The sequence below is a fragment of the Hemicordylus capensis genome, chromosome 4 (assembly GCF_027244095.1).
Source record: "Hemicordylus capensis ecotype Gifberg chromosome 4, rHemCap1.1.pri, whole genome shotgun sequence".
In the NCBI taxonomy this organism is placed as follows: domain Eukaryota; kingdom Metazoa; phylum Chordata; class Lepidosauria; order Squamata; family Cordylidae; genus Hemicordylus; species Hemicordylus capensis.
Window position 1 is genome coordinate 227,258,530 of NC_069660.1, and position 21,716 is coordinate 227,280,245.

The 21,716-nt window shown below is 44.4% G+C and overlaps 1 protein-coding gene across 3 annotated transcripts in view; it reads right to left on the reverse strand.

Annotated features, from left to right (window-relative positions):
- Positions 1-21,507, reverse strand: part of LOC128324974 (cytosolic non-specific dipeptidase) — a 40,228-nt gene extending 18,721 nt beyond the window's left edge. The window contains exons 1-4 of one of the 3 annotated variants that reach the window (XM_053250240.1): positions 21,188-21,507; positions 12,844-12,936; positions 10,379-10,522; positions 1,243-1,405 (exon numbers count right to left, since the gene is read on the reverse strand). In XM_053250240.1, the coding sequence (XP_053106215.1) occupies positions 1,243-1,405; positions 10,379-10,522; positions 12,844-12,906 (370 nt within the window). In that variant the 5' untranslated portion in view covers positions 12,907-12,936; positions 21,188-21,507. Of the gene's footprint in view, positions 1-1,242; positions 1,406-10,378; positions 10,523-12,843; positions 12,937-18,059; positions 18,127-20,779; positions 21,091-21,187 lie in introns of those variants that run through there. The other 2 variants (XM_053250239.1, XM_053250241.1) reach the window with 2 other exon arrangements.
- Positions 21,508-21,716: the final 209 nt, after the last annotated feature.

The following is a 21,716-nucleotide window of genomic DNA, read 5'->3' on the forward strand; positions in this document are numbered from 1 at the left end:
TAGATCTTCAAATGTGCTCTATATTGTAATCTGTCGGATTTGAATTGAGTCTTCCTCCAATTGCGCTCCAGTTGTCTACCTTGCCACTTGAGCCCTCATAGTTCTTCCGTATACCAAGGGGCCAATTTTGGAGCAGTTAGAGGGGATATTAGGAGCAATCATGTCTACTACCCTGGTGAGTATGTTGTTCCAATTCTCCACCAGAGCATCCACAGGATCACCAGCAGAGCCAACACTAAATCCCTCCAAGGCTTCTTGGAACCCTATTGGAGCCAATAACCTTCTTGGGTAAACCATTTTAATGGGCCCCTCACCCCTGAGAAGGTGGGGTGTGACTGTGAGTCCAACCTTAACCAGATGGTGGTCCGTCCATGACAATGGGGAAATCTCTGGAGTCCCCACCCACAAAACATCATCCTGATCAGAGTGAATGGGCAGATGGCTAATCTGGGCAGACAGTCCTCAAGAACCGCTGACTCACTCCCTCTGGCCCTGATCCCGCACAGACTCACCCACAGGGCAGCAGCCACAACCCCACATGCAAGGGGGTACAGAGGCTGGCAAGCCAACAGCAGACAGCAGCTACACAGGCTCTCACCACTGGGCAGCAGCTGTCTCTGGGAAGCAGATGTTAAGGTGTCCTCCTCCCTGCAATTTACCAGTTTAACTATGTTTAACTATGTGGTTTGTCCTTTGTGGTTTTGTCATTTGAGATTTTACTAAGAGTATTTATATCTATATATATTTTAGAAGTGCCCCTGAAGAAAGCTTATAGCTGAAATGTATTGGGGAAATGCATATCAATAAAGCAGCAATTGTCATTAACGCACATGCTGTACAAGCACTTGAAGGGGGGATTCTGTTGTGACCAGGGGAGAGCTCAGAGTAAACATGGAACAGGACAGCTGAGTCCAATCAAAGGATCCATTAGGGTCAGACTGAAATAAGATGGACTAAACTGGTTTATCTCCATGTGTCCGGACAAAACTAGTTGGCAGACTGCAGCTGGTTACTGGGGACAGGAGATATTTCATAGGTATAGAAAGGTGACAAACACAGCTGGAATAACTAAAAAGTAAAAAAGTGGCAATAGCTGTCTATCAGTTTCTCAAACATCAAAAGAAAAGCCAGATTCCTTAGACTGCCTTTTATGAGTTGAGGTTAGAAATGTTTGCCCCCAAGTCTGCCATTTAAAGACAAGCCAAATACAGATTTTGCAAAGTACTCCCAGGTATCTCTTACCATCTTTCTCGACCAAGGTAAAGGGTTCACTGTCCCATCCATCTTCTTGAGCTGCAGGTTGTACATCCAAATGTCCGTAAACGCAAACTGTTTTCTTGCGGGGATCTGAGCCAAGCTTGCCCAGAATTATTGGAGGCAGGGGAATTTCTGAACCATCTGGCAGCTAGAATTAGAGATACGAATGTCAGTGATATGACGACTTTGGGGGCATTTTCTATATAGTGCATTTTATTGCAAAATCCAAGAAGCTTCAGTTCTGAGAGGTTCATTCATAATTCAGTTTTGAGCCTTGAGTGTCAAATCAGATTTACTATACCTTCTTTCTCGGCTGCTTATTGTGGCTGCCAGCACCTCAGTCCCAGCTACCATCTTTTCTTAAGATGCATATACACAGTGTAGGAATTATATAAATAGCCACATAATGCAGCATATGCAGCATTATAAGGAAGTGTGGTGCTTAGGACTGGTGCTGGGTAGTTGGGAGAAGAACAGGTTCATTGACAGTATTGTAGGAGTAGAAATGAGAAGTAGATCCATTCCTGCCTACACTGAACAACATTACACGGAATATTATTATTATTATTATTATTATTATTATTAAACACATTTTTATACTGCTCAGAACTCACGTCTCTGGGTGGTTTACAACAAAATAAAAACAGAAAATAGAACATCAGTTAAAACCACAAACAAGAAATTTAAAACACAACAATTTAAAATTTTTTAAACAATATTCTAAAACAAAATTAAAATTAAAACAATATTAATTAAGAGCCTGGGTGAACAGATGTGTCTTTAAAGGTATTTAAAATCTGTCAGAGATGAGGAGGCTCTTATTTCACTAGAGAGCACATTCCAAAGCCTCGGGGCAGCAATGGAGAAGGCCTGTCCCTGAGTAGCCACCAGAGGATGTATTAGTGGGATCAGAAGAAGCTTCAGAACAATATACATTGACCTAACTGGGCAATGGGGCACCTTTGTAATGTGCTCCAGCATCAAGGGCAGGGTGCCTCTGAGTACCAGTTGCAGGGGAGTAATGGCAGGAGAGACGGCATGCCCTCAACTCCTGTCTGTGGCTTCCAGCAGCATCTGGTGGGCCACTGTGCGAAACAGGATGCTGGACTAGATGGACTTTCTTGGGCCTGATCCAGCAGGGCTGTTCTTATGTGGTGGCTCTTATATTTAGCAGAATGAAAGCAGCAGTTCAGTCCAGCATAGCATCTATCCAGCAGCTGATGCCGACACCAGTGCCATTTGTGTGCACACACATGTGTGCGGATGGATACACACACACCCTATGACCCCTCTACCTAGACTGTGAGCCCTTCTGAGACAGGGAACTATTTTCTTATACCTTTTGCTATTTAAAGCACACAAAGAATTTTTTGTTTTGTTCAAGTGTCTTATGTGTTAAGGTGCAAGCATGAAGCTTACCAAGATATTGCTTCTACCCTTAGGGAGGCTTACACTTCAAGTATAAAATAAAGCAATACAAACAAACATAACTTAAACTATCACCAGCAATAATAACCAAAAAACACGTAACTGCAAATGTATCCCGTTGCATTATCGTATGCTCAACTATGACCTTAATACTGTGTGTACTATTTTGGTGCATAACTTGTAACTTTGTCGCAATATTTGGCTTGCAAAAAGTATAATGTGAAAGCCATTGTGCAAGTGGAAAAAGAATTCTAATAAATGCAAATAAAGTCACTTAAGGTTGCTCTCACAACCAGCTGCAGTGGGGCGGGAACAGGGAAACCTGCGAGGCTTGTGTGGAGCCTCAGAACTCATTCCCACCCCACCGCTTAAGACAGAGCTGGCAAAGCCCCAGCTCACCTCGGCAGCCCTGATTGTGTGCGCGATCAAGGCTATGTTCTGCAGCTCCCAGCAGCCCAGCTCCCTGAGGATCAGAATACTGCTTAAAGAGCAGTCAGAAGCTGCAGCATTGCAGTGGGAAGCCTCTCTGCTTCCCAAGCAATGCATTGTGGGGTATTGGAGGACTTCCTCCTTCAGATCCCCTATCTATTCAGCTGCACCATGCTGGCGTGTGGCCCAGCAGAGCTCTAACAAGCGTCTGATCATGAGGAGAAGGCAGGAAGGGATTTTAATTGTGGGAATAGCCTCAATAAGTTATTTTAAGAAACTCTGCCTGCGTACAGTGTTTGAACCTCTGTATGGTTCATGAGTAGAATGTTTTAAATGTTTAACTTGCTGTTTTTACCAGTTTTATTTTGTTTTTCTTGTGTTTATTTTTGTGAACCGCCTAGAGCCTTTGGAGTCAGGCGGTATATTAATCAATCAATCAAATAATTAGGATCTTGCATTTAATCTACTGACCTAGTAGAATATAATCAATCGCTATCCAAACTACTCATACAACAAAAAGAGGAACAAAAAAAGTTGTTACTTTCATTTCTTTATGTTTGCATTTGTTACACTTCAAAGAGTTTTCCTGCTAAAGGTTGCTCGACTTGTTTGGTCCTCAAAGTGACAGCAAACTCCTATGCTCTGTACTCCCAGGCAAGTTAGAACGGAGAGCAGCAGGCTCTTGAGTCTTAGGACAACTAAGTTGTCCTAGACTCAAAGATCGCAGTTGACAAAACTGTTAGGCAGCCTGATCCCATCTTCAGAGTTTGCACACAGCCACAACTCAAGTTCCAGAAACCAGAGTGCAGCAAAGAATAGTAAGAAAAGAGAGCTGCAGAACAGTCCCAGTTTTCTGAAGATAGTTATCCAAGTCAGCCCAAGGAAGCTTGAGATTAATACAAGAGTAGCACACCCAATTTCAGGGCCAAACTAGATGATATGTGGGGGAACTGCAGCTGTGTCTCCTCTTCATGTAGTTTTCTTCTTTTAAAAGCAACCATGGTGAGCCCTGATCTGAACTGGGGTGGGGGGCCAGGCGGCATAGTTCTTTCTTCCTGTGCTGTGGCTCCAATCCAAATGGCACCCTCCTTGGAGCTGCTGCTAGGCCACAGAAAACATGCAAGCACCTTTTACACCATACCCTTTCCCTCCATGGCCAATAGCAGCTTTGGGTTGCTTCATCCCCCAGCATGGGGAAGGTGTGCTAGACCACACTTTCTCCATGCTGTGGCCCTGACTCAAATCACACACCCTTCTTTTAGAAGAAGGAAATTACATGTGGAGAGCCAGTCATGGATCTCCTCTGCAATATCTAGTTTGGCCCTTAGTCACAGCCCAATGAGTTTCAACCACAAGTATACACATTGATAGAAGGGCACACCTGTGCTGGCCAGCAAGAAGCAGTCTGTTCCTCAAGTGTAATATCCCAGCTGACACAGAAGAACAGGCTGAACTTGATACTGATTACTTTGAAGATTCTGAAGATGGTATTTTGACGAGGTTTCACTGGGAGGGGTCACATCCAGCAAGCAAGTCCCAAGGAAAAGAATAACACTGCCCAGCTTAGTCCAGTTCTGTCTCCAATAGGAATAGGAGACAGAGCTAGTAGGTAGAGAGAGATTTTATGGCACAGTGGTATCTAGGCGACATTGTGCCACCTATAAGATAAGGATTCAAGCAGCCACCATACACACACTTATTAAGGAGTAAATCCTGGTGAACACAGTGGGCCAGTTCTCACAATACAGTGATGTTCGTTATACCACCAAGTGTCAGGCGGTGGAAGAAGGAGAAAGCATGCAGACTCCTGACTCTCCATCGTCTGCATGGTGAAAAGGATCCTTCCCACACAATTGCTTCCCGTTCCACCATGGTTGCTCAGCATGGGCAACTAACATCAGCCACCCTACTTTAAATCTCTACGGTCATTAATGTTAGTCGCCCGTGCTTAGCAACCACAATCATTGTTGGAGGGAGGCAAGCGGAGGCCCATGTTTGGCTGTTGCCACAACCCCACTCACCCGCCCCGTGCCTGTCATCAGATGCAGAGAGCGTTTAGCCACGCCCCCCATGTCTGACATCAGACGTGAGGACATGGTTTAGTACCCGAACGGGGTCGCACAGCCCCATTCGGGAGTTAAATTGGCCAGCGGCCGGAGAGACTCTCCCTCCCTTAAAGGCAGGGAGAGCTGCTCATGGCTGTGCTGTGAATGCAGCGCTGGCCATCTAACTCCCAAACGGGGCTGTGCAGCCCCATTCAGCAGCTAAACCATGGCCCCGTGTTTGATGTCAGACGTGGGGTGTGTGTTGGGGCCGCGAGGCTTGGCCTGAGGGGCAGCGGCCCGGGTTCTTTGAACCCTGTTGCCCAATGGTGGCTCCGCCCGTGACCACAATGAACCCCTCCCACCCACTTTCTGGTGCTTTTCACTTTGCAGTCAACCAGGAATTGGGAGCATGCACGTTTGGCGGCATAACTAACATCTCTGGATTGCAAGAACCACCCCAGAGCAATTTGCTTCCAAGTTAATATGCATAGCATTGTGCTGATATTATATTAATATACAAGTCCAAGAACTTAAGGGTTTCCCAAAATCTCAAAAGCTACTTGGGTGTTTAGATATGTAAAAACCTATCACAGCTTAAAAGACTGAACTTATCTCCAATTATTGGCCTTACAAAAAGAAAAACTAAAAATTGGGAAGACATTAGTTTGTCCTTGATGGGTCGGACAGCCACTACAAAGATGCATTTGCTTCCAAGATTACTGTTTCTAATGCAGATTTTGCCAATTAAATTGTCTAAGTCTACACTGGGTAGATGGCAAAAAGTTTTAAATGTTTTTGTTCATGCTGGAGGGAAAATGAGGTTTTGTAACAAAATGTTATACACAAAAACACTCCAGGGTGGTATTGGAGTTCCAAATTTAGTTGCCTATTATGAAGCTTTGCACCTTTGCAACATACTTTGGCTAATAGCAGACCCAGAGGCTAAACTCTGGACTAAGATGGAGGTTCCAGAACAATTATTTGGTGATGTCAATAACCTGCTTTTAACACCAGACTTTCCTAAAAGATTCAAAACTGTTGAAAATCCTTCAATTGTTACACTTAAGACCTGGGAGAAATGGTATAAGATTTTTGCTCCATCATATTGCACCCCCTTATACCAATTTGCAGTCATCCTAAATTTCCTGATTTTGATATACCTTCTTGAATACTTAGTGCTATTGGACACCATGTGACTAAATTAAAAGACCTCTACTATTTGGATAAACCAATCGATTTAGATCCGATATGGGAGAGGTTTATGAGCATGCGTTACACCTGGCTGAATTTCCTTCCGTTTAAGTCTTTTATTTCTCACCCAGATATAATAAAGCAGGCTAACAGAAAGCTGACTAAGTTTGAAATATTAATATCAGAAACTCCAGAGTCTCTAAAGGCCTCATTTCTAAATCATATTGTATTATATTAAATCAAATAAATAACCCTTCAATTGGCCTTAAGTTGAGCTGGGGAAATGATTTACAGCAGACTATTAGCGATCTGGAATGGAACAGGATATGGAAATGGAAGCCAATGGCTTCAACCCCAGCCCCTGTTAAAGAGAACTTTATAAACTTTTCCATAAGTGCCCCTGGTGGCACAGTGGTAAAACTGCCGCCCTGTAACCAAAAGGTTACAAGTTCGATCCTGACCAGGGGCTCAAGGTTGACTCAGCCTTCCATCTTTCCGAGGTCGGTAAAATGAGTACCCAGAATGTTGGGGGCAATATGCTAAATCATTGTAAACCGCTTAGAGAGCTCTGGCTATAGAGCGGTATATAAATGTAAGTGCTATTGCTATTGCTATTGCTAAGTGGTATATGACCCCTTCCAGATTAGCTTGTATGAATAAGAACATTTCCCCCTTTTGTTGGAATGGATGTGGGTCTAGGGGAACATGTTTTCCACTTATGGTGGTCATGTCCTAGTGTTCTTTGTTTTTGGACAGAGTTTTCTTAGAGATGAGCAAAATTACATGGCAGAGGTTAGGTCTGAGATCAGAGTTGGCATTATTAAATATATTTTCAGGGGTCAATTCGGAGATGTCATCTAAAGAATTGATAGTATTCATGTTAAAAGCTGCTAGATTGTTCATTTCACAACACTGGAAAAACAAAAAATATGACTCTTGTCATTTGGTACCAGCATATGTGGCACCATAGCCATATCAGAAAAATTGACCAACTTGATTAATCTTTGATTGGGTCAAGCTAATTCCAATGCTTTCCCCCCCTACCATATGGTCTGATTTTATTTTATTTACAAATCAGGAAAATTTTGCTCATTCCCCATCTTCCAACTATATTAATATCTGGAAAGATTGTTAAAGGAAACTGCTGTGTAATTAAGTAGAAACCAGAGTTTTATATGTTTGTAAAAAGGGATATTATTGCTAGTGATGCTTGTTTCCCCCCATAAATGTTTGTTTTGTGACATGGCTTAATGATAATAATGATGATGATGATAATGATGATAATAATACTACTAATGATAATAATGACAATAATTTTAATAATAAGTTTAATACTGGCTGCACAAGAACAGGCACTAAGAACAAATGCAATAAGAGCAAAAGTAGAAAAATCCACCACAAACAGCAAGTGCCGCCTTTGTAAAGAAGCAGATGAAACAGTGGACCACCTAATCAGCTGTTGTAAAAAGATCGCACAGACTGACTACAAACAAAGGCATGACAAGGTAGCAGGGATGATACACTGGAACATCTGCAAAAAATACAAGCTACCAGTAGCCAAACATTGGTGGGACCATAAAATTGAAAAAGTGGTAGAAAATGAAGATGTAAAAATATTATGGGACTTCCAACTACAAACAGACAAACATCTGCCACACAATACACCAGATATAACTGTAGTCGAGAAGAAAGAAAAACAAGTGAAAATAATCGACATAGCAATACCAGGGGATAGCAGAATAGAAGAAAAAGAAATAGAAAAAATCACCAATACAAAGATCTACAAATTGAAATTGAAAGGCTGTGGCAGAAAAAGACCAAAATAATCCCAGTGGTCATTGGCGCCCTGGGTGCAGTTCCAAAACAACCTGAAGAGCACCTCAACACCATAGGGGCCACAGAAATCACCATCAGCCAATTACAAAAAGCAGCTTTACTGGGAACAGCCTATATTCTGCGACGATATCTATAACAATTGACAATAAAATTCAGCCATCCCAGGTCCTTGGGAAGGACTCGATGTCTGGATAAAACAAACCAGTCAATAACACCTTTCTGACTGTGTAAACAAGAAATAATAATAATAATAATAATAATAATAGCCAAAAAACTTAACCAAATGTAAAGCCACCTAATTCAACTGGGAGCTTTGGTATTACTGTTTGGTGCTTGGTGTGGATGAATGCTGCTCCCACACGATCCTGGGACTAAGACCCATGTGTAAAGATTGAAACACAATCCCTGCAGACCAGGCCTGCACAACTTCGGCCCTCCTGCAGATGTTGGGCTATAACTCCCATCGATCAACACTACTGGCCACTGTGGCTGGGGATCATGGGAGTTGTAGTCCAACAATATCTGGAAGGCCTAAGTTGTGTAGCCCTGCTACAGACATTGGTCTAGGTACAAATGACAAGCAGACTGTATCATAAAAACCAGGCAACCAAGCAGACAGTGCAAAGAGGCCTCCTGGTTCAAGACAGAAGAGGTAGTACTATTGAAGCAATATCATTCAGTCAATAATTCATTTGCTGCAAGAGAGATGCACGTCTTAAGTGTAAAGGTCAGAACAGAAAGACTACACACAGCAAACACATTTTCCCTTCAGACAGTAAAAGCAAAGTGCAGATACAGAGGTGGCTGGTGCTTCCTCAGAGGCTGTGTACAGCAAAGGTTCTATATGGTTGTAGTGAAGGGACTCTAGATGTTATGAGAGTAGACTGATGCCATGCATATGAGGACAGTATTCCGTGTCTAATCCCTATAACTTCATCGAAAGTACACAAGTGTATAGCTCAGGACTTCTTCCAGTGCCTATTACCACCCTACTATGGTGCATGCTGCTATATGGAAGACAGCACAGGTTAAGAAGTGTTTTAAATGGATAATCCTTAAGTGAAAGATTATAATATCGTTCGTGATAACACTAAGGTCCTTCCAGGGCTCAAGTGATAGGAAATCATGCCCACTCAAGTCTTTACTTGCATATATTACAGCCATCACTAAACACATTAAAAAACATGCCATACTGAAGAGGTGGGTAAAAAGGGCAAGTCTTCAGTGCAGTTCCACAGTGTCCTAAATATGGCCTGCTGGCAAGTCCCACCGTCATAGCCACCTGTTCCCTCCCTTTCTGTCCACAGTTCACCATTCTACATGTCCACTTGCCTGTTCCTCAAGAACAGAAGTTGCATTACCCACCAATCCCCCACTGAATACAGCCTGTTGGTAGTGTAGTGGCTAAGAGACTCCATTATAAGTCAGGAATTACTGGGTATGGATCTCATCTCTGCTATAAACTCACTAGATGGCCGAAGGGCAAGCCACTTCCTTCTCAGCCTCAGCTACAGTATGGAGATAATACTCCTCAGCTACTCCTCAGGGTTGTTGTCAAGATATCAACAAGCTATCCGTGAAGCTCTTGGAGCCCTCAAAAGCACTACATCACAGCTTGACAAATCTCAGACTCCAGGAGACAGGGCTCCTAGAAATTTAACCATGCCATCTAGACTAGGATATTCAGAGGCAGAGGTATTTAATAAAATATATATTTGGCCCAGGCAGCCCCATTTCTATTCTGTTACTTGTAAAGTGGATAAAGAGTAGCCCATTTAGTCTCCTCCCACAATGTCCCTCACTAAGTCTGGTAATTGTGTCAAGTGTCCATGGTCTGGCTCCTAAATATTTCAGCTGGCTCCTAGATCCAAAGAAAATTTGTCAAGACCTATACAAATGTTTAGGATTAATAAGCTAACTGGCTGGGATCATAGGGGCTGCCCTTGTGGTGCTTGTTTCAAGGAGGCAACCAAATGAACTTCTGCCAGTTACAACTGGCAGAGAGGAGAAGCACCACAGCTGGTTATGTAGTGTAGACACCAATGGCTCCATAAGATGTCGCCATGCTCCAGATGGCACATCTTTAACCAGGATGCTGAATGAACGAATCTTATTAAAAACCCACTCATGTCCATGCTGCTAGGATTATTATTCAGTTCTCCCGATACAGCCTCAAACACACATCTTCTTACCGTCTGCTTTCCAATATCCTTCAGTTCAGTCGTACCACCCAGCCGTTCAATATCCTTGGCTGCAACTTCCATCATCCGTTTGATTTCTCCTCTCTTCTCTGGCCATGCTGAGACACTCTGAATTGCCACCCACTGGGCCAGCCGCTAGAGTTTAGTGAAGAAGCAGGGGTGGATGGGTAAGGAAAAGAACAAAATACTGCACGGCTAACTTGCTTGACTAATACTTAGACATGCTACAAAGATAAAATTGTGAACATTCTGCAGGGGAAACTAACTCTGCTAATATCTTGAAATGTAAATATGATCTTGGAGTTCTCATTATGCTCTAGTTAGAGTTGCTCCCAGAACATTCAACTCCAAGAAGACCTACTGATTTTTAGCTCAGAGCCTTTCAAAACAAAATGGTGGCAAACTCAAACTCTCCACTCTCAGCTGCCCCACCTGCAGGTTCACAGCCTGTGTCACATGACCACTAGCAGGTTGCCTCCATTCAATATAGTAGTCAGTTGTCACTATGGAAGTTGATGTTCTGCTGTGTCCAACTGTATTGTTAATTTTTGGCTTCTGACAGTAAATAACTGACTATGCACCATTTAAGTTCTGCCTCAAGGCAGAAGCCATAGCCAGCTACTGTTCATACCTGAAAGCATAGCTAGCTTCTGCTACTCTAACCAAATGATTTCCTAAAACTGAAAATGCAATTCCAAACACAGCTCTTTGTATAAACATCACCACTACAGCTATGCAAATTACATATCTGATTAAGCAAACCCTACTGCTATTTCCTAGTCCTCTATGCACTACACCAGGACTGCGCAACTTTGGCCTTCCAGCTGTTGCGGGACTCAAACTCTCATCATCCCTGACTATTGGCCACTGTGACTGGGGATGATGAGAGCTGCAATCCAACAACATCCGGAGGGCCAGAGTTGAGCAGCCTAGTACTAACCAACCATCTAAGGCCTAGTTTTCATTGAGGTGATGATAAACCTGTGTCGGTGTCATTCATTACTCACATGAATGAATGTGCACACATCTTCACTCCCCTGCACGCAGAACTAGCATGTCTATCAGAAAGCTACCCTAGAGCCCTTTCCACCAACATGCTAGCTTTCCATATGCAGGGATTTCTAATTTTTAGTGTGGAGGATGACTCAGTCATATCAGTGCCCACCTAAAATTTGAAGGGTCACAGTCCAGACACAAGACTACCACCTTAATATTAACTAATCCTCATGAGTGATACCATGTCTCTCCCTCCACAAATCCTTTAGCATCTATGTATGTTCTCCTCTAGGCAAGGAGTTTCTGCTTCTATCTACAAGGAAAGCAGACACTGAGTATGTTCCCCCACCATGCAAGTATCCCTCAGGACTTGTTTAGGTTAATGCTCCCAATGTCTCAAGCAGGGTTCAACCCCTACTCAGCAGTGAACCTTGGTTAGCATTATCCAAGTTAAGACTGATAGCACTTTAAGCTCTAAGCATGGTTAAGAACAATGGGGAGAGAAGGGAGGACATTTATTATTTTAGCACATTTGTATACTGCCCCAAACTGGGTGGTTTACAAGAAGACAAAACAATTTAAAATTTAACACATGTTATCCTGTAGTCCACTCGGGCCTTTAAAGATATGCAACATATGTACTAACCCCATTACTAATGAAAAACATTCAGAAAAATGGGTGCCTCTGCATATAGAAACTTCCCCTCAGCATACTGAGGACAGATGGAGCAGTTCTTCTACCATCATCTAAGACATGGGTTTTCAACCAGGGGTATTTGGACCAGGATACTTGAAAGCCTTGGAGGGGGTACAGAGACCCCACATGCCTCCCTGACTCACTTGCATGCTACAGTGTTGGTTCACTCTCCATGAGGGGAGGGAGGAAAGTGTCAGGGAGTATACCTCCCTCCTCTTCTCCATGCGACTGGCTGACTATGTGCTGAGACTCAGTCTACCCCACCCTCAGCCTGACTGACAGGCTTGGTAGTGAGGGAAATGCTGGCTGATATTCGGACAGGAGGAGGGAGAAGCAGGGTCAGGGCAGGGGTATGCTGTGGAGCCCTAGTCATGTTTAAGAAGTGGAAGAAAGCAAGAGAGTAGAGTCAGGGTTGTTGTTTTGCCCGATTTCAGGGGCAGATTCACTTAGCTTACCTCCCGCCCAAAGTAGGCAGGAAGTTTTTACTTCTGGGGATCACAATTTTGCCTGCTTATATGAAGTACTTGAGTTGAAGCTTTGAGAAAGAAGGAATACCCTTGTTAAAAATGGTTTAAAACTCCTGAGCTAAGACAAAAAAACCCACAGAAAATAAAACACCAAAAGCCACCACCTGCATTGCAACACTGGTTTCACAACCCTGCAGCTTAGAGAAAAGAATTTTGCAGCTCAACATTAACATATCAATATTGCTGGCATTAAGAAAGCAGCTTAATATTAAAGGTTTACAGAAGAGGCCACTTACATCAACGTAGAGGTCCTGGTGTTTGTCAATGTACTCGAAGAGGGGTTCAAGAACAGATGACATTTTCTGATCAGAATAGTGCGGCTGAAAGATCTAGGAAGAGGATTTAAGCGAGATTTAGATTTCAGAGTTTTTAATGGGTTGCAGCCTCAACTGAAAGTGTACCCAGGATTTCCTTTCTACTTTACACTGTGTTCTGTCTGCCTCAGAAACTGCATCACTGCAGTTTTAGTCGAGTCATGAGGACCTGATAAACGAGACACTCATTGTGAATCATTCTGCAGGTCACATGACAGAAGCAAGCAAAGCAAGTATAGTAGTGTCACCTGACCACTTTTAAACTCTGCTATTTCAGCAGAAGTTGCTTCTGTGGCAAACAATATCATGAAATCGCCCATTCATGAAACCACCCTGCTTCTGTCCAATAACTGTTTCATAGACTCCACTGTACTTGGAACAAGTCATCTAAAACAACTGTTCAGAAGATCAATAGCGTATCTGCATGCTGCCGCAAACTCAAAGCATGTGAATAAACTGTAAAATCAAAGTATTCTCATAACAGACACATATAATGGTTGTCTGAATTGGCTCATGTTTTCCCACTATCTTCAGAAATACACCAAGACTAATTGGCACTATGACCCTAAACACATTTTTGTGAAGATCCAATGAAATCAACATTGAACAGGGATCCACAGATCTGATCAAGTTTATACTAGCAGCCTCTACCAAGAGGAATTGTACCACTTTGTACCATTAGCCAGGCATCTAGAAATCCACTTACCAGCTCGCCAGTGGTGAGTACCCCCAGCTCTTTGGCAAGCTAGACATTCTGCACCACTCACCTCTCCTCCCCAGAGGATGTACCCAGATGGTATAAATTCTACGCACCAATTGCTGTATGCTCTCCCATATCTAAGATGGATCCTTAGAAAGTGTTCCTTCTCTGGATTTGTTCAGTTATGTCAGGATCAATGCTGTTTTCCATTACTGAACGGGAACCCAATTATGAGCTTTAAAATCTAAAAGCAGCACTCCATATCCAAAAAAGGAATCCAACACTACTTAGACTTCTATTTGTTAAGGACGGGTCTTCCAAATTAAACAGTGAACCAGGGAAAAGTGGCTGATGAGTAGAATGTTGACATTCAGGGTGCATCTATCTTGCAAGTATTCTTTATTACATGTATTTGGACTGATCAGCAACTCTCTTGTATGACTTTTTGGCATTAAAGGTAATGCTAAAGTGTGCCTTCAAGTCGATTTTGACTCCTGGTGCCCAGAGCCCTGCCGTTTTCTTTTGGTAAAAAACCAATTAACACTGCTGACATCCCAGGTGTGCTGTCTATCCTAGGCATCTCTTCTGCCACCTTAATGCTTGCATGGATAGTCAAGTTGGCTCCCAGTCCCCACCCCCTTCTTTCGTAAACCTAAGTACAATATTCTTCAGGCAATAGTTGCAGACTTTGTGATGTGATGACTGAGGCTGTTAAAGTCCTCTCCCAAAGGTTTACAAAGAATGTACAAAAACCCAATATTAAAGAGTGAACTTATTCACTCTTAATATTAGAGTGAACTTAACCCCACATTTCAGGTTTAATTCACTAGTTATTTTCATAAAAGTTATTTTAATGCATTTTCTCTGTAATTAGCATTGCCAGGCTGTTAACCATCATGTAGATTGTCAGTGATTTATAATTTAAGGGCAAGAGAGCCATGAAATAAGCAGTTGTAACACAAACAGCATCTATTAGAAGCAACACCAGAGAGAGAGAGAGAATATGAATGAATATACTGAGGCAAATAAATAGGGAGTCAAGGGTTGATAAAAATTGATCAAAAATAAAAATAAAATCTGATTTTATTTAAATTGTTTTAAACAATAAAAAAACCTAGATCAAAGATGATGATATGAATATTAATCATAACTTCTAATTATATTCTACAAACATGTTAACAGCAGTATATGGGGATGAGAGATAACAGACCTGATCAATCCTATTTGGCAGCACACATACACACAGAGGCTATTCACACTCACAGAGGAAACCAGGCTAAGGGAGCCCAGCCCAGTTTCCCATGTGCGTGTGACCTGCTTAGCCCGCTTAACTGCCTCCCTTTAAATGAGGTTAGTGGAGCGAGCACTCTGCTAACCCCATTTAGTTGATCGTGAGTTGTCATGGTGCAGCTCTGCACTGCAGCGACTCACGAGTAGACCCCTGACTGGGAGGCAACAGCAAGCCTCCTAGTCTCAGGGGTCTCCCAGGAATGCCCCACGTACTTGTGCAGGGCATCCTGGGACTTCTGGGGGATGGGCGAGCTGGTAGTTGTATGGACGGCTGATTGGGCCACCCAGGGCTAGCCCGAGGATCGTCTGTGGGGACAGAAGGACCCGCTTTCCCCACAGAACCCGATTAGGCTCTACACACCAATCATGTGTAAAGCGTCACTGTCAAGCCCTGCCCCCCCACCTAAAAGTGCAAAGACATTAGGCCCATTCACACATTATGTTCAGCACTCATATAATGAGTGTACAATGTACACAGGCACAGATCTGTACGCAGGTAGTATCATTCATGTGTTATGTTGAATGCAGGTGCAGCAGTACCTATCTATATCATGCATTTGAAGGGCCTGTGTCCAGGTTCACTTTTAAAGTGAACCCATGTACAGTGATTCACACAAACATATGCACAAGTGTACAAACACCTATCCACTCATACAGCATAATGTCTGAATTGGGCTAAAGGAGGCCAATGAATGAACAGAGGATATAGGAGGATGGATTAGATCTGACCAAGGAGGAGAAGTCTGGATATAAATGCAAGGAATAGGGGCGGGAAATGGAGAGTGAAACCCAAACCCAAAATGAACAGGATGTATTCATTCAGTCCTGGGGAAATTTTTTCTAATTGAGTGTATCCTCCATTGTGGAAGGAAAACACCTATCATGGAGGTGGCCATAAGACTTCATTTGGGAATATTTTTAATGAAGTTCCTGTACCTGTGGATAAGGCATGCGTGCATGCAAAATACAAATGGTGCAACAAATAAATGCAAGGAAGCTGAGGCGATCGCCCCCAGCCCCGTGCTCCCACAGGCCCCGCACCTACCCTGCAGCCGGTGTGGGCTGAGATAGCAATAGCACTTACATTTATATACCGCTCTATAGCCGGAGCTCTCTAAGCGGTTTACAATGATTTAGCATATTGCCCCCAACATTCTGGGTACTCATTTTACCGACCTCGGAAGGATGGAAGGCTGAGTCAACCTTGAGCCCCTGGTCAGGATCGAACTTGTAACCTTCTGGTTACAGGGCGGCAGTTTTACCACTGCACCACCTGTGCGCCCCGCATGCCAGCAGCATAGGGCAGGCTAGGAGCAGGAGGTTTGCCTGCTACTGAAAGGCTCTCGGCAGGCTGCTGCAGCTCCCTCTCCACCACCTGACTATCAGCTGTTCGGAAGGGCTTCCAGAGGCCTCTCTGCTGGCCTCCCTGAAGCTCTCCAGTGAGGCTGACAGGTTGACTGAAGGCAGCAGATCAGATAGGGGGCAGAGTGGCACTGGGAGGCTGTGCTTTCCTCCTCCTCAGTCAGCGATGGAAGGTTGGAGATTTCCTGTTTGTGGTTATTCCCCCCATTCCTTTTATAGTTATGGAGTGGCTTGCTGTAGGGCTTGGATATCAGGCAGAGATGTAGGCAGGGTGGGAGGGCTCTACAGACTTATTTTGAAGTGAATTTGAGAATTTCTGGATTTTAAATATTTTTTTCTAAAAACATCAAAGAAGTCATATAAATGGCTTGTTTCATGGCAGCCATTTACAAAAACCTATGGAACCGAAGCCTCCCCTTGGACCATCATTCCATCCCCACGTGGAGGATCTGCCCTTTGCCTTCATAAAGCACCACTCCTCCGCCCTTAGATCTCCTGGAATGGCTTGGGATAGGGCTTTGATATTGAGCACAGATTTAGGCAGGGTGGGAGAGCTCTGTGTATTTAATATGAAGTGGATTGGTCAAGCACTTGATCTTTAATATATTTTCTCTACTGCAGTAAAGCAGCCAGAAAGAGCTCCCTATCCATAGAATTCTTCACATCCAGTGAAAGTGGAGCTAACTGTAAATGGTTGCATAAGCAAGCCTTTTTCCTTTTGTAAACGCACTATGCTCAAGTTGGCTTGCAATACAGAAGGTGTAAGTGAGAACTGTGAAGTAAGGGCTATGTGTTGTGTCTTTAACTTTTCCCTTACAAATGCACTATATTTATACTTATTTGTTTGGCCTGGCTCTCCAAGGTTTTTAAATTGTTTTAAATTTTGTTTTTATGTAGTTTTAAGCTGATTGTTTTAAATGGTTTTTGTTTGTTTGTTTGTTTGGGCTGTTGTACACCAGAGCCTTTGGATGGACAGGGTGGTATAGTAATGTAATAGATAAATAAATAATGCCCAAGCTGGTTGGACACATCCAAACCAACTCAGTCACACAATTTTTACACAGTGTGTCGGAAAAAGACTTGACTAGCAAGCCAGAGGTTCCTGATTCAAATCCCTGCTGGTATGTTTCCCAGATATAGGAAGATTCTGAAAGGCAGCATCTCATACTGTGCAGGAGGAGGCAATGGTAAACCCCTCCTGTATTCTGCCAAAGACAACCACAGAGCTCTGTGGTCACCAGGAGTGGACACCGACTTGATGGTACATTTTATTATGTCCTCAGTCAGTATGATTTGGTAATCATATGAAATGTTAAGGAGGTCCTGCACATGCTGATTCACCCCTTGCCCCTCACCTCCCTAGGGATGGCCGTGGTACCTATTATAGTGTATACATACCTTCTAAAAATGAAACCTACACCTATCCCTGAATATGTATTAAGATTATATTAGACAACATGAATGTACTTTTACAAGAAAATGATGATTAAATAGAACTAGCTGGGCTCGGCACAGAGCATCTGCGACTCTAGTTCTCGGCCCCTCATTCCCAGTCCTCCCCCCCTCCAATGTCTTTTTCCTCTGGCTGGCCGCCTGGCCAACTGCTTTTTCCAGCCGCACACCCCACCCCACCCCGTCATCGCTTTCTTCCCCTGCCGGCTGCTGCCGCTTTCTTCACACATCCCACCACTTTCCCCGGTGCTGTTTTCTCTCTCCCCCAACTGCAGCTTTCTCTCCCCCCCCCCCCCCCCGCCGCTTTCCCCGGCACCACTTTCCTCATACACACCTTCTTGCTTGCCACCTTCTTGCTTTCCCTGGCGCTGCTCTCTCGCCCGCCCGCCCATTTCTTCCCATTCGCTTCCCCTCCCCCCCCCGGCAGCTCACTCGTGAACTCTCGCGAGAGCTGCCATGTGGGAGCGATGGGAGTGTGCTGGACTCATTAAAAGTGAGTCCCTCTGTGAAGAGATTTAAATCATGATTTAAATCAAATCAACCCTGAAGGAGTCTGCGCCATACAATGGTGGACTGAAAAGCAAAAACCTGAAGTCAAAAGGGGTCTTCAGCATTGTGGGAAGCAAAACAGGAAAAAAGGAACTTCAGACCACATATCAGGCTCTGGCACCACAAGAGACTGAAATCACTAGCGGACCACACCTCTTCTCCACCACAACATTTCCCTCCCACTGTACTAAAGTTAAAGCCATTAAGATCCTGAAAATCCTGGTGGAGCTCTATAAAGCAGCTGTGTACATGTATGCAATGCAAGCAAGCAGGGAGCAAAAGGCTCGGAGTGGGAAGGAAAATAAAACTAAGAACAAGAAGTGAGAACAAAGCAGTTGCCATGGGGATAAGGAGAAATGAATGATGTGTGCAAGTGGCAGTTAAATAATAATTCCCCAAACAAACTGACAGTGCAAGTAGGAGCCAGGATAAGAGGTTAATGACAGAGGATAAGCACTCCTGAAAAGGCAAGTCTCTGAATTAGCAACTACACTATATGAGCAAATGTGCGAATCTATACACATACACAGTTATAGAGTCAACAGCAGTGGTCTGAATGGCACAGCATAACCATAGCGTACCAGGCACTAGGTTAAAATAAGAGCAAGACCATCATTGTTCATGTGTGAAACTGTTTAGAGGAATATAACACATTCTGAACCATCTATTAAATTCATACATTTGCCCTTTCTAGTTTATTACCCAGAAGGAAACTCTAATTGCAGAAGTTCTGTATGGGCCAGTTCAGCCATCATACAGAACTATGGTTAAAGCCTGGTTCCATGACAAGCCCAAGATTGGGTACCAAACTGTTCCCCATCTCCATGTGTGAGCCTCCAAGAGAGTCTTTTTTGGATATGAGTTAGAAATAAACCAAAATCAGTTATGATGTCTGAATGGACCAATCTTGGTTTATTCTAACCAACTTCCCCTAAATAAACCAACTGTGAACTAAGTGTTTGAAGCAGGTTTCATATTGGTCAGTTGGGATCAATCTCAATTGATCTTGGTTTGGTTCTAACCAAAACTGGAACTAGAATTCTTTGGAGGCTTGTGCAGATGGGATGTGTGCACACATGTGCTCCCAAGCCTCAGGGACATCAAATGGAACCAAGTTTTAACCATGTTTCTGCACAATGTCTGAACTGGCCCTGTGCCTGACCTGGATAAACAATATTCTACCAGGCTTGAATTAGCTAGCACAAATGATAAGATCTATAAGCAGGAATAAAGGCTCATATTCTCACTCAGTAATAGGGCATGCAGAAAGTCTAGAATGGTGGGAGCAGTTAATACACACACACACACACACACCATAAACAGTAACTGCTTTAAGTGTACTGTAATTTTACATGTTATCATTGTTAGATACCTTGGGAGGGTCTTTTCTTTGACAGAAAGGCTGGTATAGCAATAAATAATTACCAGTGGGTATACTTTTATTTTATTTTATCGCAAGCATGGTGTGGGGATCTAAGTGGGTGTGAATTATACAAAGTTGTTTTTACATAGGTTTTGTCATTTGTCTTAAAATATCACTTCACACTGTGCTCTATTTGCCAACTGGCTAGTGCCGAGAATGAGCTCTCTCAGCCAAAACACATACAGGAGGACCTTGTTAATCATGGGTCCAGCACTCATGGTTTTGCATGTCTGTGGTCGGATAATAACCACCCAACCTTGGTATACATAGGAAAAATGTGGGGGGAAGGGTTAAACCCACATATCCACAGGTCGTGGCCGGAAATGACCTTGGAGGTTTCCGGCTGCCAGTGTGTGTTTGGGAGACATTTTATGGCTCATTAGTTGGGGAAAAAATGGGGCAAACCCCACAATTTCCAGCTGATATTTGGTCCTCTGGATGCCCCAGACTACGCTGCAACATGGTAAGGCACTTTGGGGGGTGTTCAGGGGTGGGACGGGGGCAAAAACCATGATTTTTGGCCATTTGGGCTGGAACCTAACTCCCACAGAATGCCCCTGTGAAACAGAACCCCCACAAAGAATAACAGGGTTCTCCTGTATTGAGGGAGCCCTGGAGATGGGTCTCCCAGATTAATACCTAGTTTCAAAAGCTGCTTTCTTTTTCTCCTGCAGTCTAGCTTGCCTATAGAAATCTATCCTGCCTGTCGTTTTGGTTCATTCTCTTTCAAGAGCATCTCTATTGGCCTGTCGCTTTCAAAGAGCATATCGTTAGCACTTTCTCCAGCTGCTCAGTCACAGAGCTCTATAGCAACATCTGGAGACCCAGGTTTGGGTTTACTGGAACTCGTTTGCAGCTGCCTGATATTTTAAGAGCGGAAACAGCAGAGAATCCAGGGCAGCGCTGGCCACCCTGTTCTCAAGCCGCTTCGAAAGCCAAGGCCTGCATCAAAGGACGCAAGTCGGGCAGAGATACCCGCCCTCCTCCGCCAAGGCAGGGGGAAACCAGTTCCAGGGGGAAAGCACCCCCAATTAACCAATCTACGCCCTAGTAAGAAGATACTTGGGTTTGCCCCTACTTACTCTGCGGATCGGGGCGGGCCTCCATCTCCGAGCACGGAAGCTGCTGCGAAGGAGAGAGCCACAACCCCTGGACAAGATCAGTGCTGCAGCCATGGCTGATCGAGCAGTCACAGGGGTGGGCCGGGTGTCGGAGGCGACAGCATTAAAGAGAAGGCCCGGGGCGGGGGAAGAAGGGATGAGGAGAGAAGCGCAAATCCGCCGAGACTCCTCCTCGCCATCTGCCTACTAAGTCGAGGCGGGGGGAAGCAGACCGGATCTCGAGAAACTTCGCCAACTCGACACCGAGAGCTCACCCGGCGCAAGTGGAGTCCCACAAGCCACAGCCGAAGACACGCACGCGTGCACACACCCCTGAATTGCCAGCGGCGACGGGATGCGGCGCCCGGCGGCGGCTACTACTAAACTCACCCTGTGCAGTCCAACGCAGCCACCTGAACCCACACGATACCTGCCCAGATGGGAAAAGCGAACAGCGAGCTGGAGACGGCCAATTTGGAGATTGAAATCCTTTCGTGGGCCCGCCCCTTTGGAACTGCGCGAAGACCAATCAGCGCCGCCTCAAGAGGCTCAGTCGCGTGTCATTGGGCACCAAGCAGGAAAGAACGGGAGCCAGAAGGGAAGGGGGCGCGGCCAAATGAAGATCCGAGAAGGAGCGACCACGCTCGTCTGCCGCCGGGAAGGTCTTGTGTGGCCCTTTTGGTGGAAATAGGGAAATGCTTTGACCCGTGGCTGCTGCAGAGTCAACTCAAGGAGAAGGACCCACTCAGAAGGGAAATGAAAGCAAAAATGGCTTGATGGACGTTGCTGGCTTGCGCTGCTGCCCTTCCATCGTGGCGCTGCTGGTCAGGCGCTTTTGCAAGAGCTGTACTCGCAAGGCGGCACGTGTAGAATCTGGTTTATTCTTGGATCGTGCCTATCTCGCCTTTCTTGCAACCTC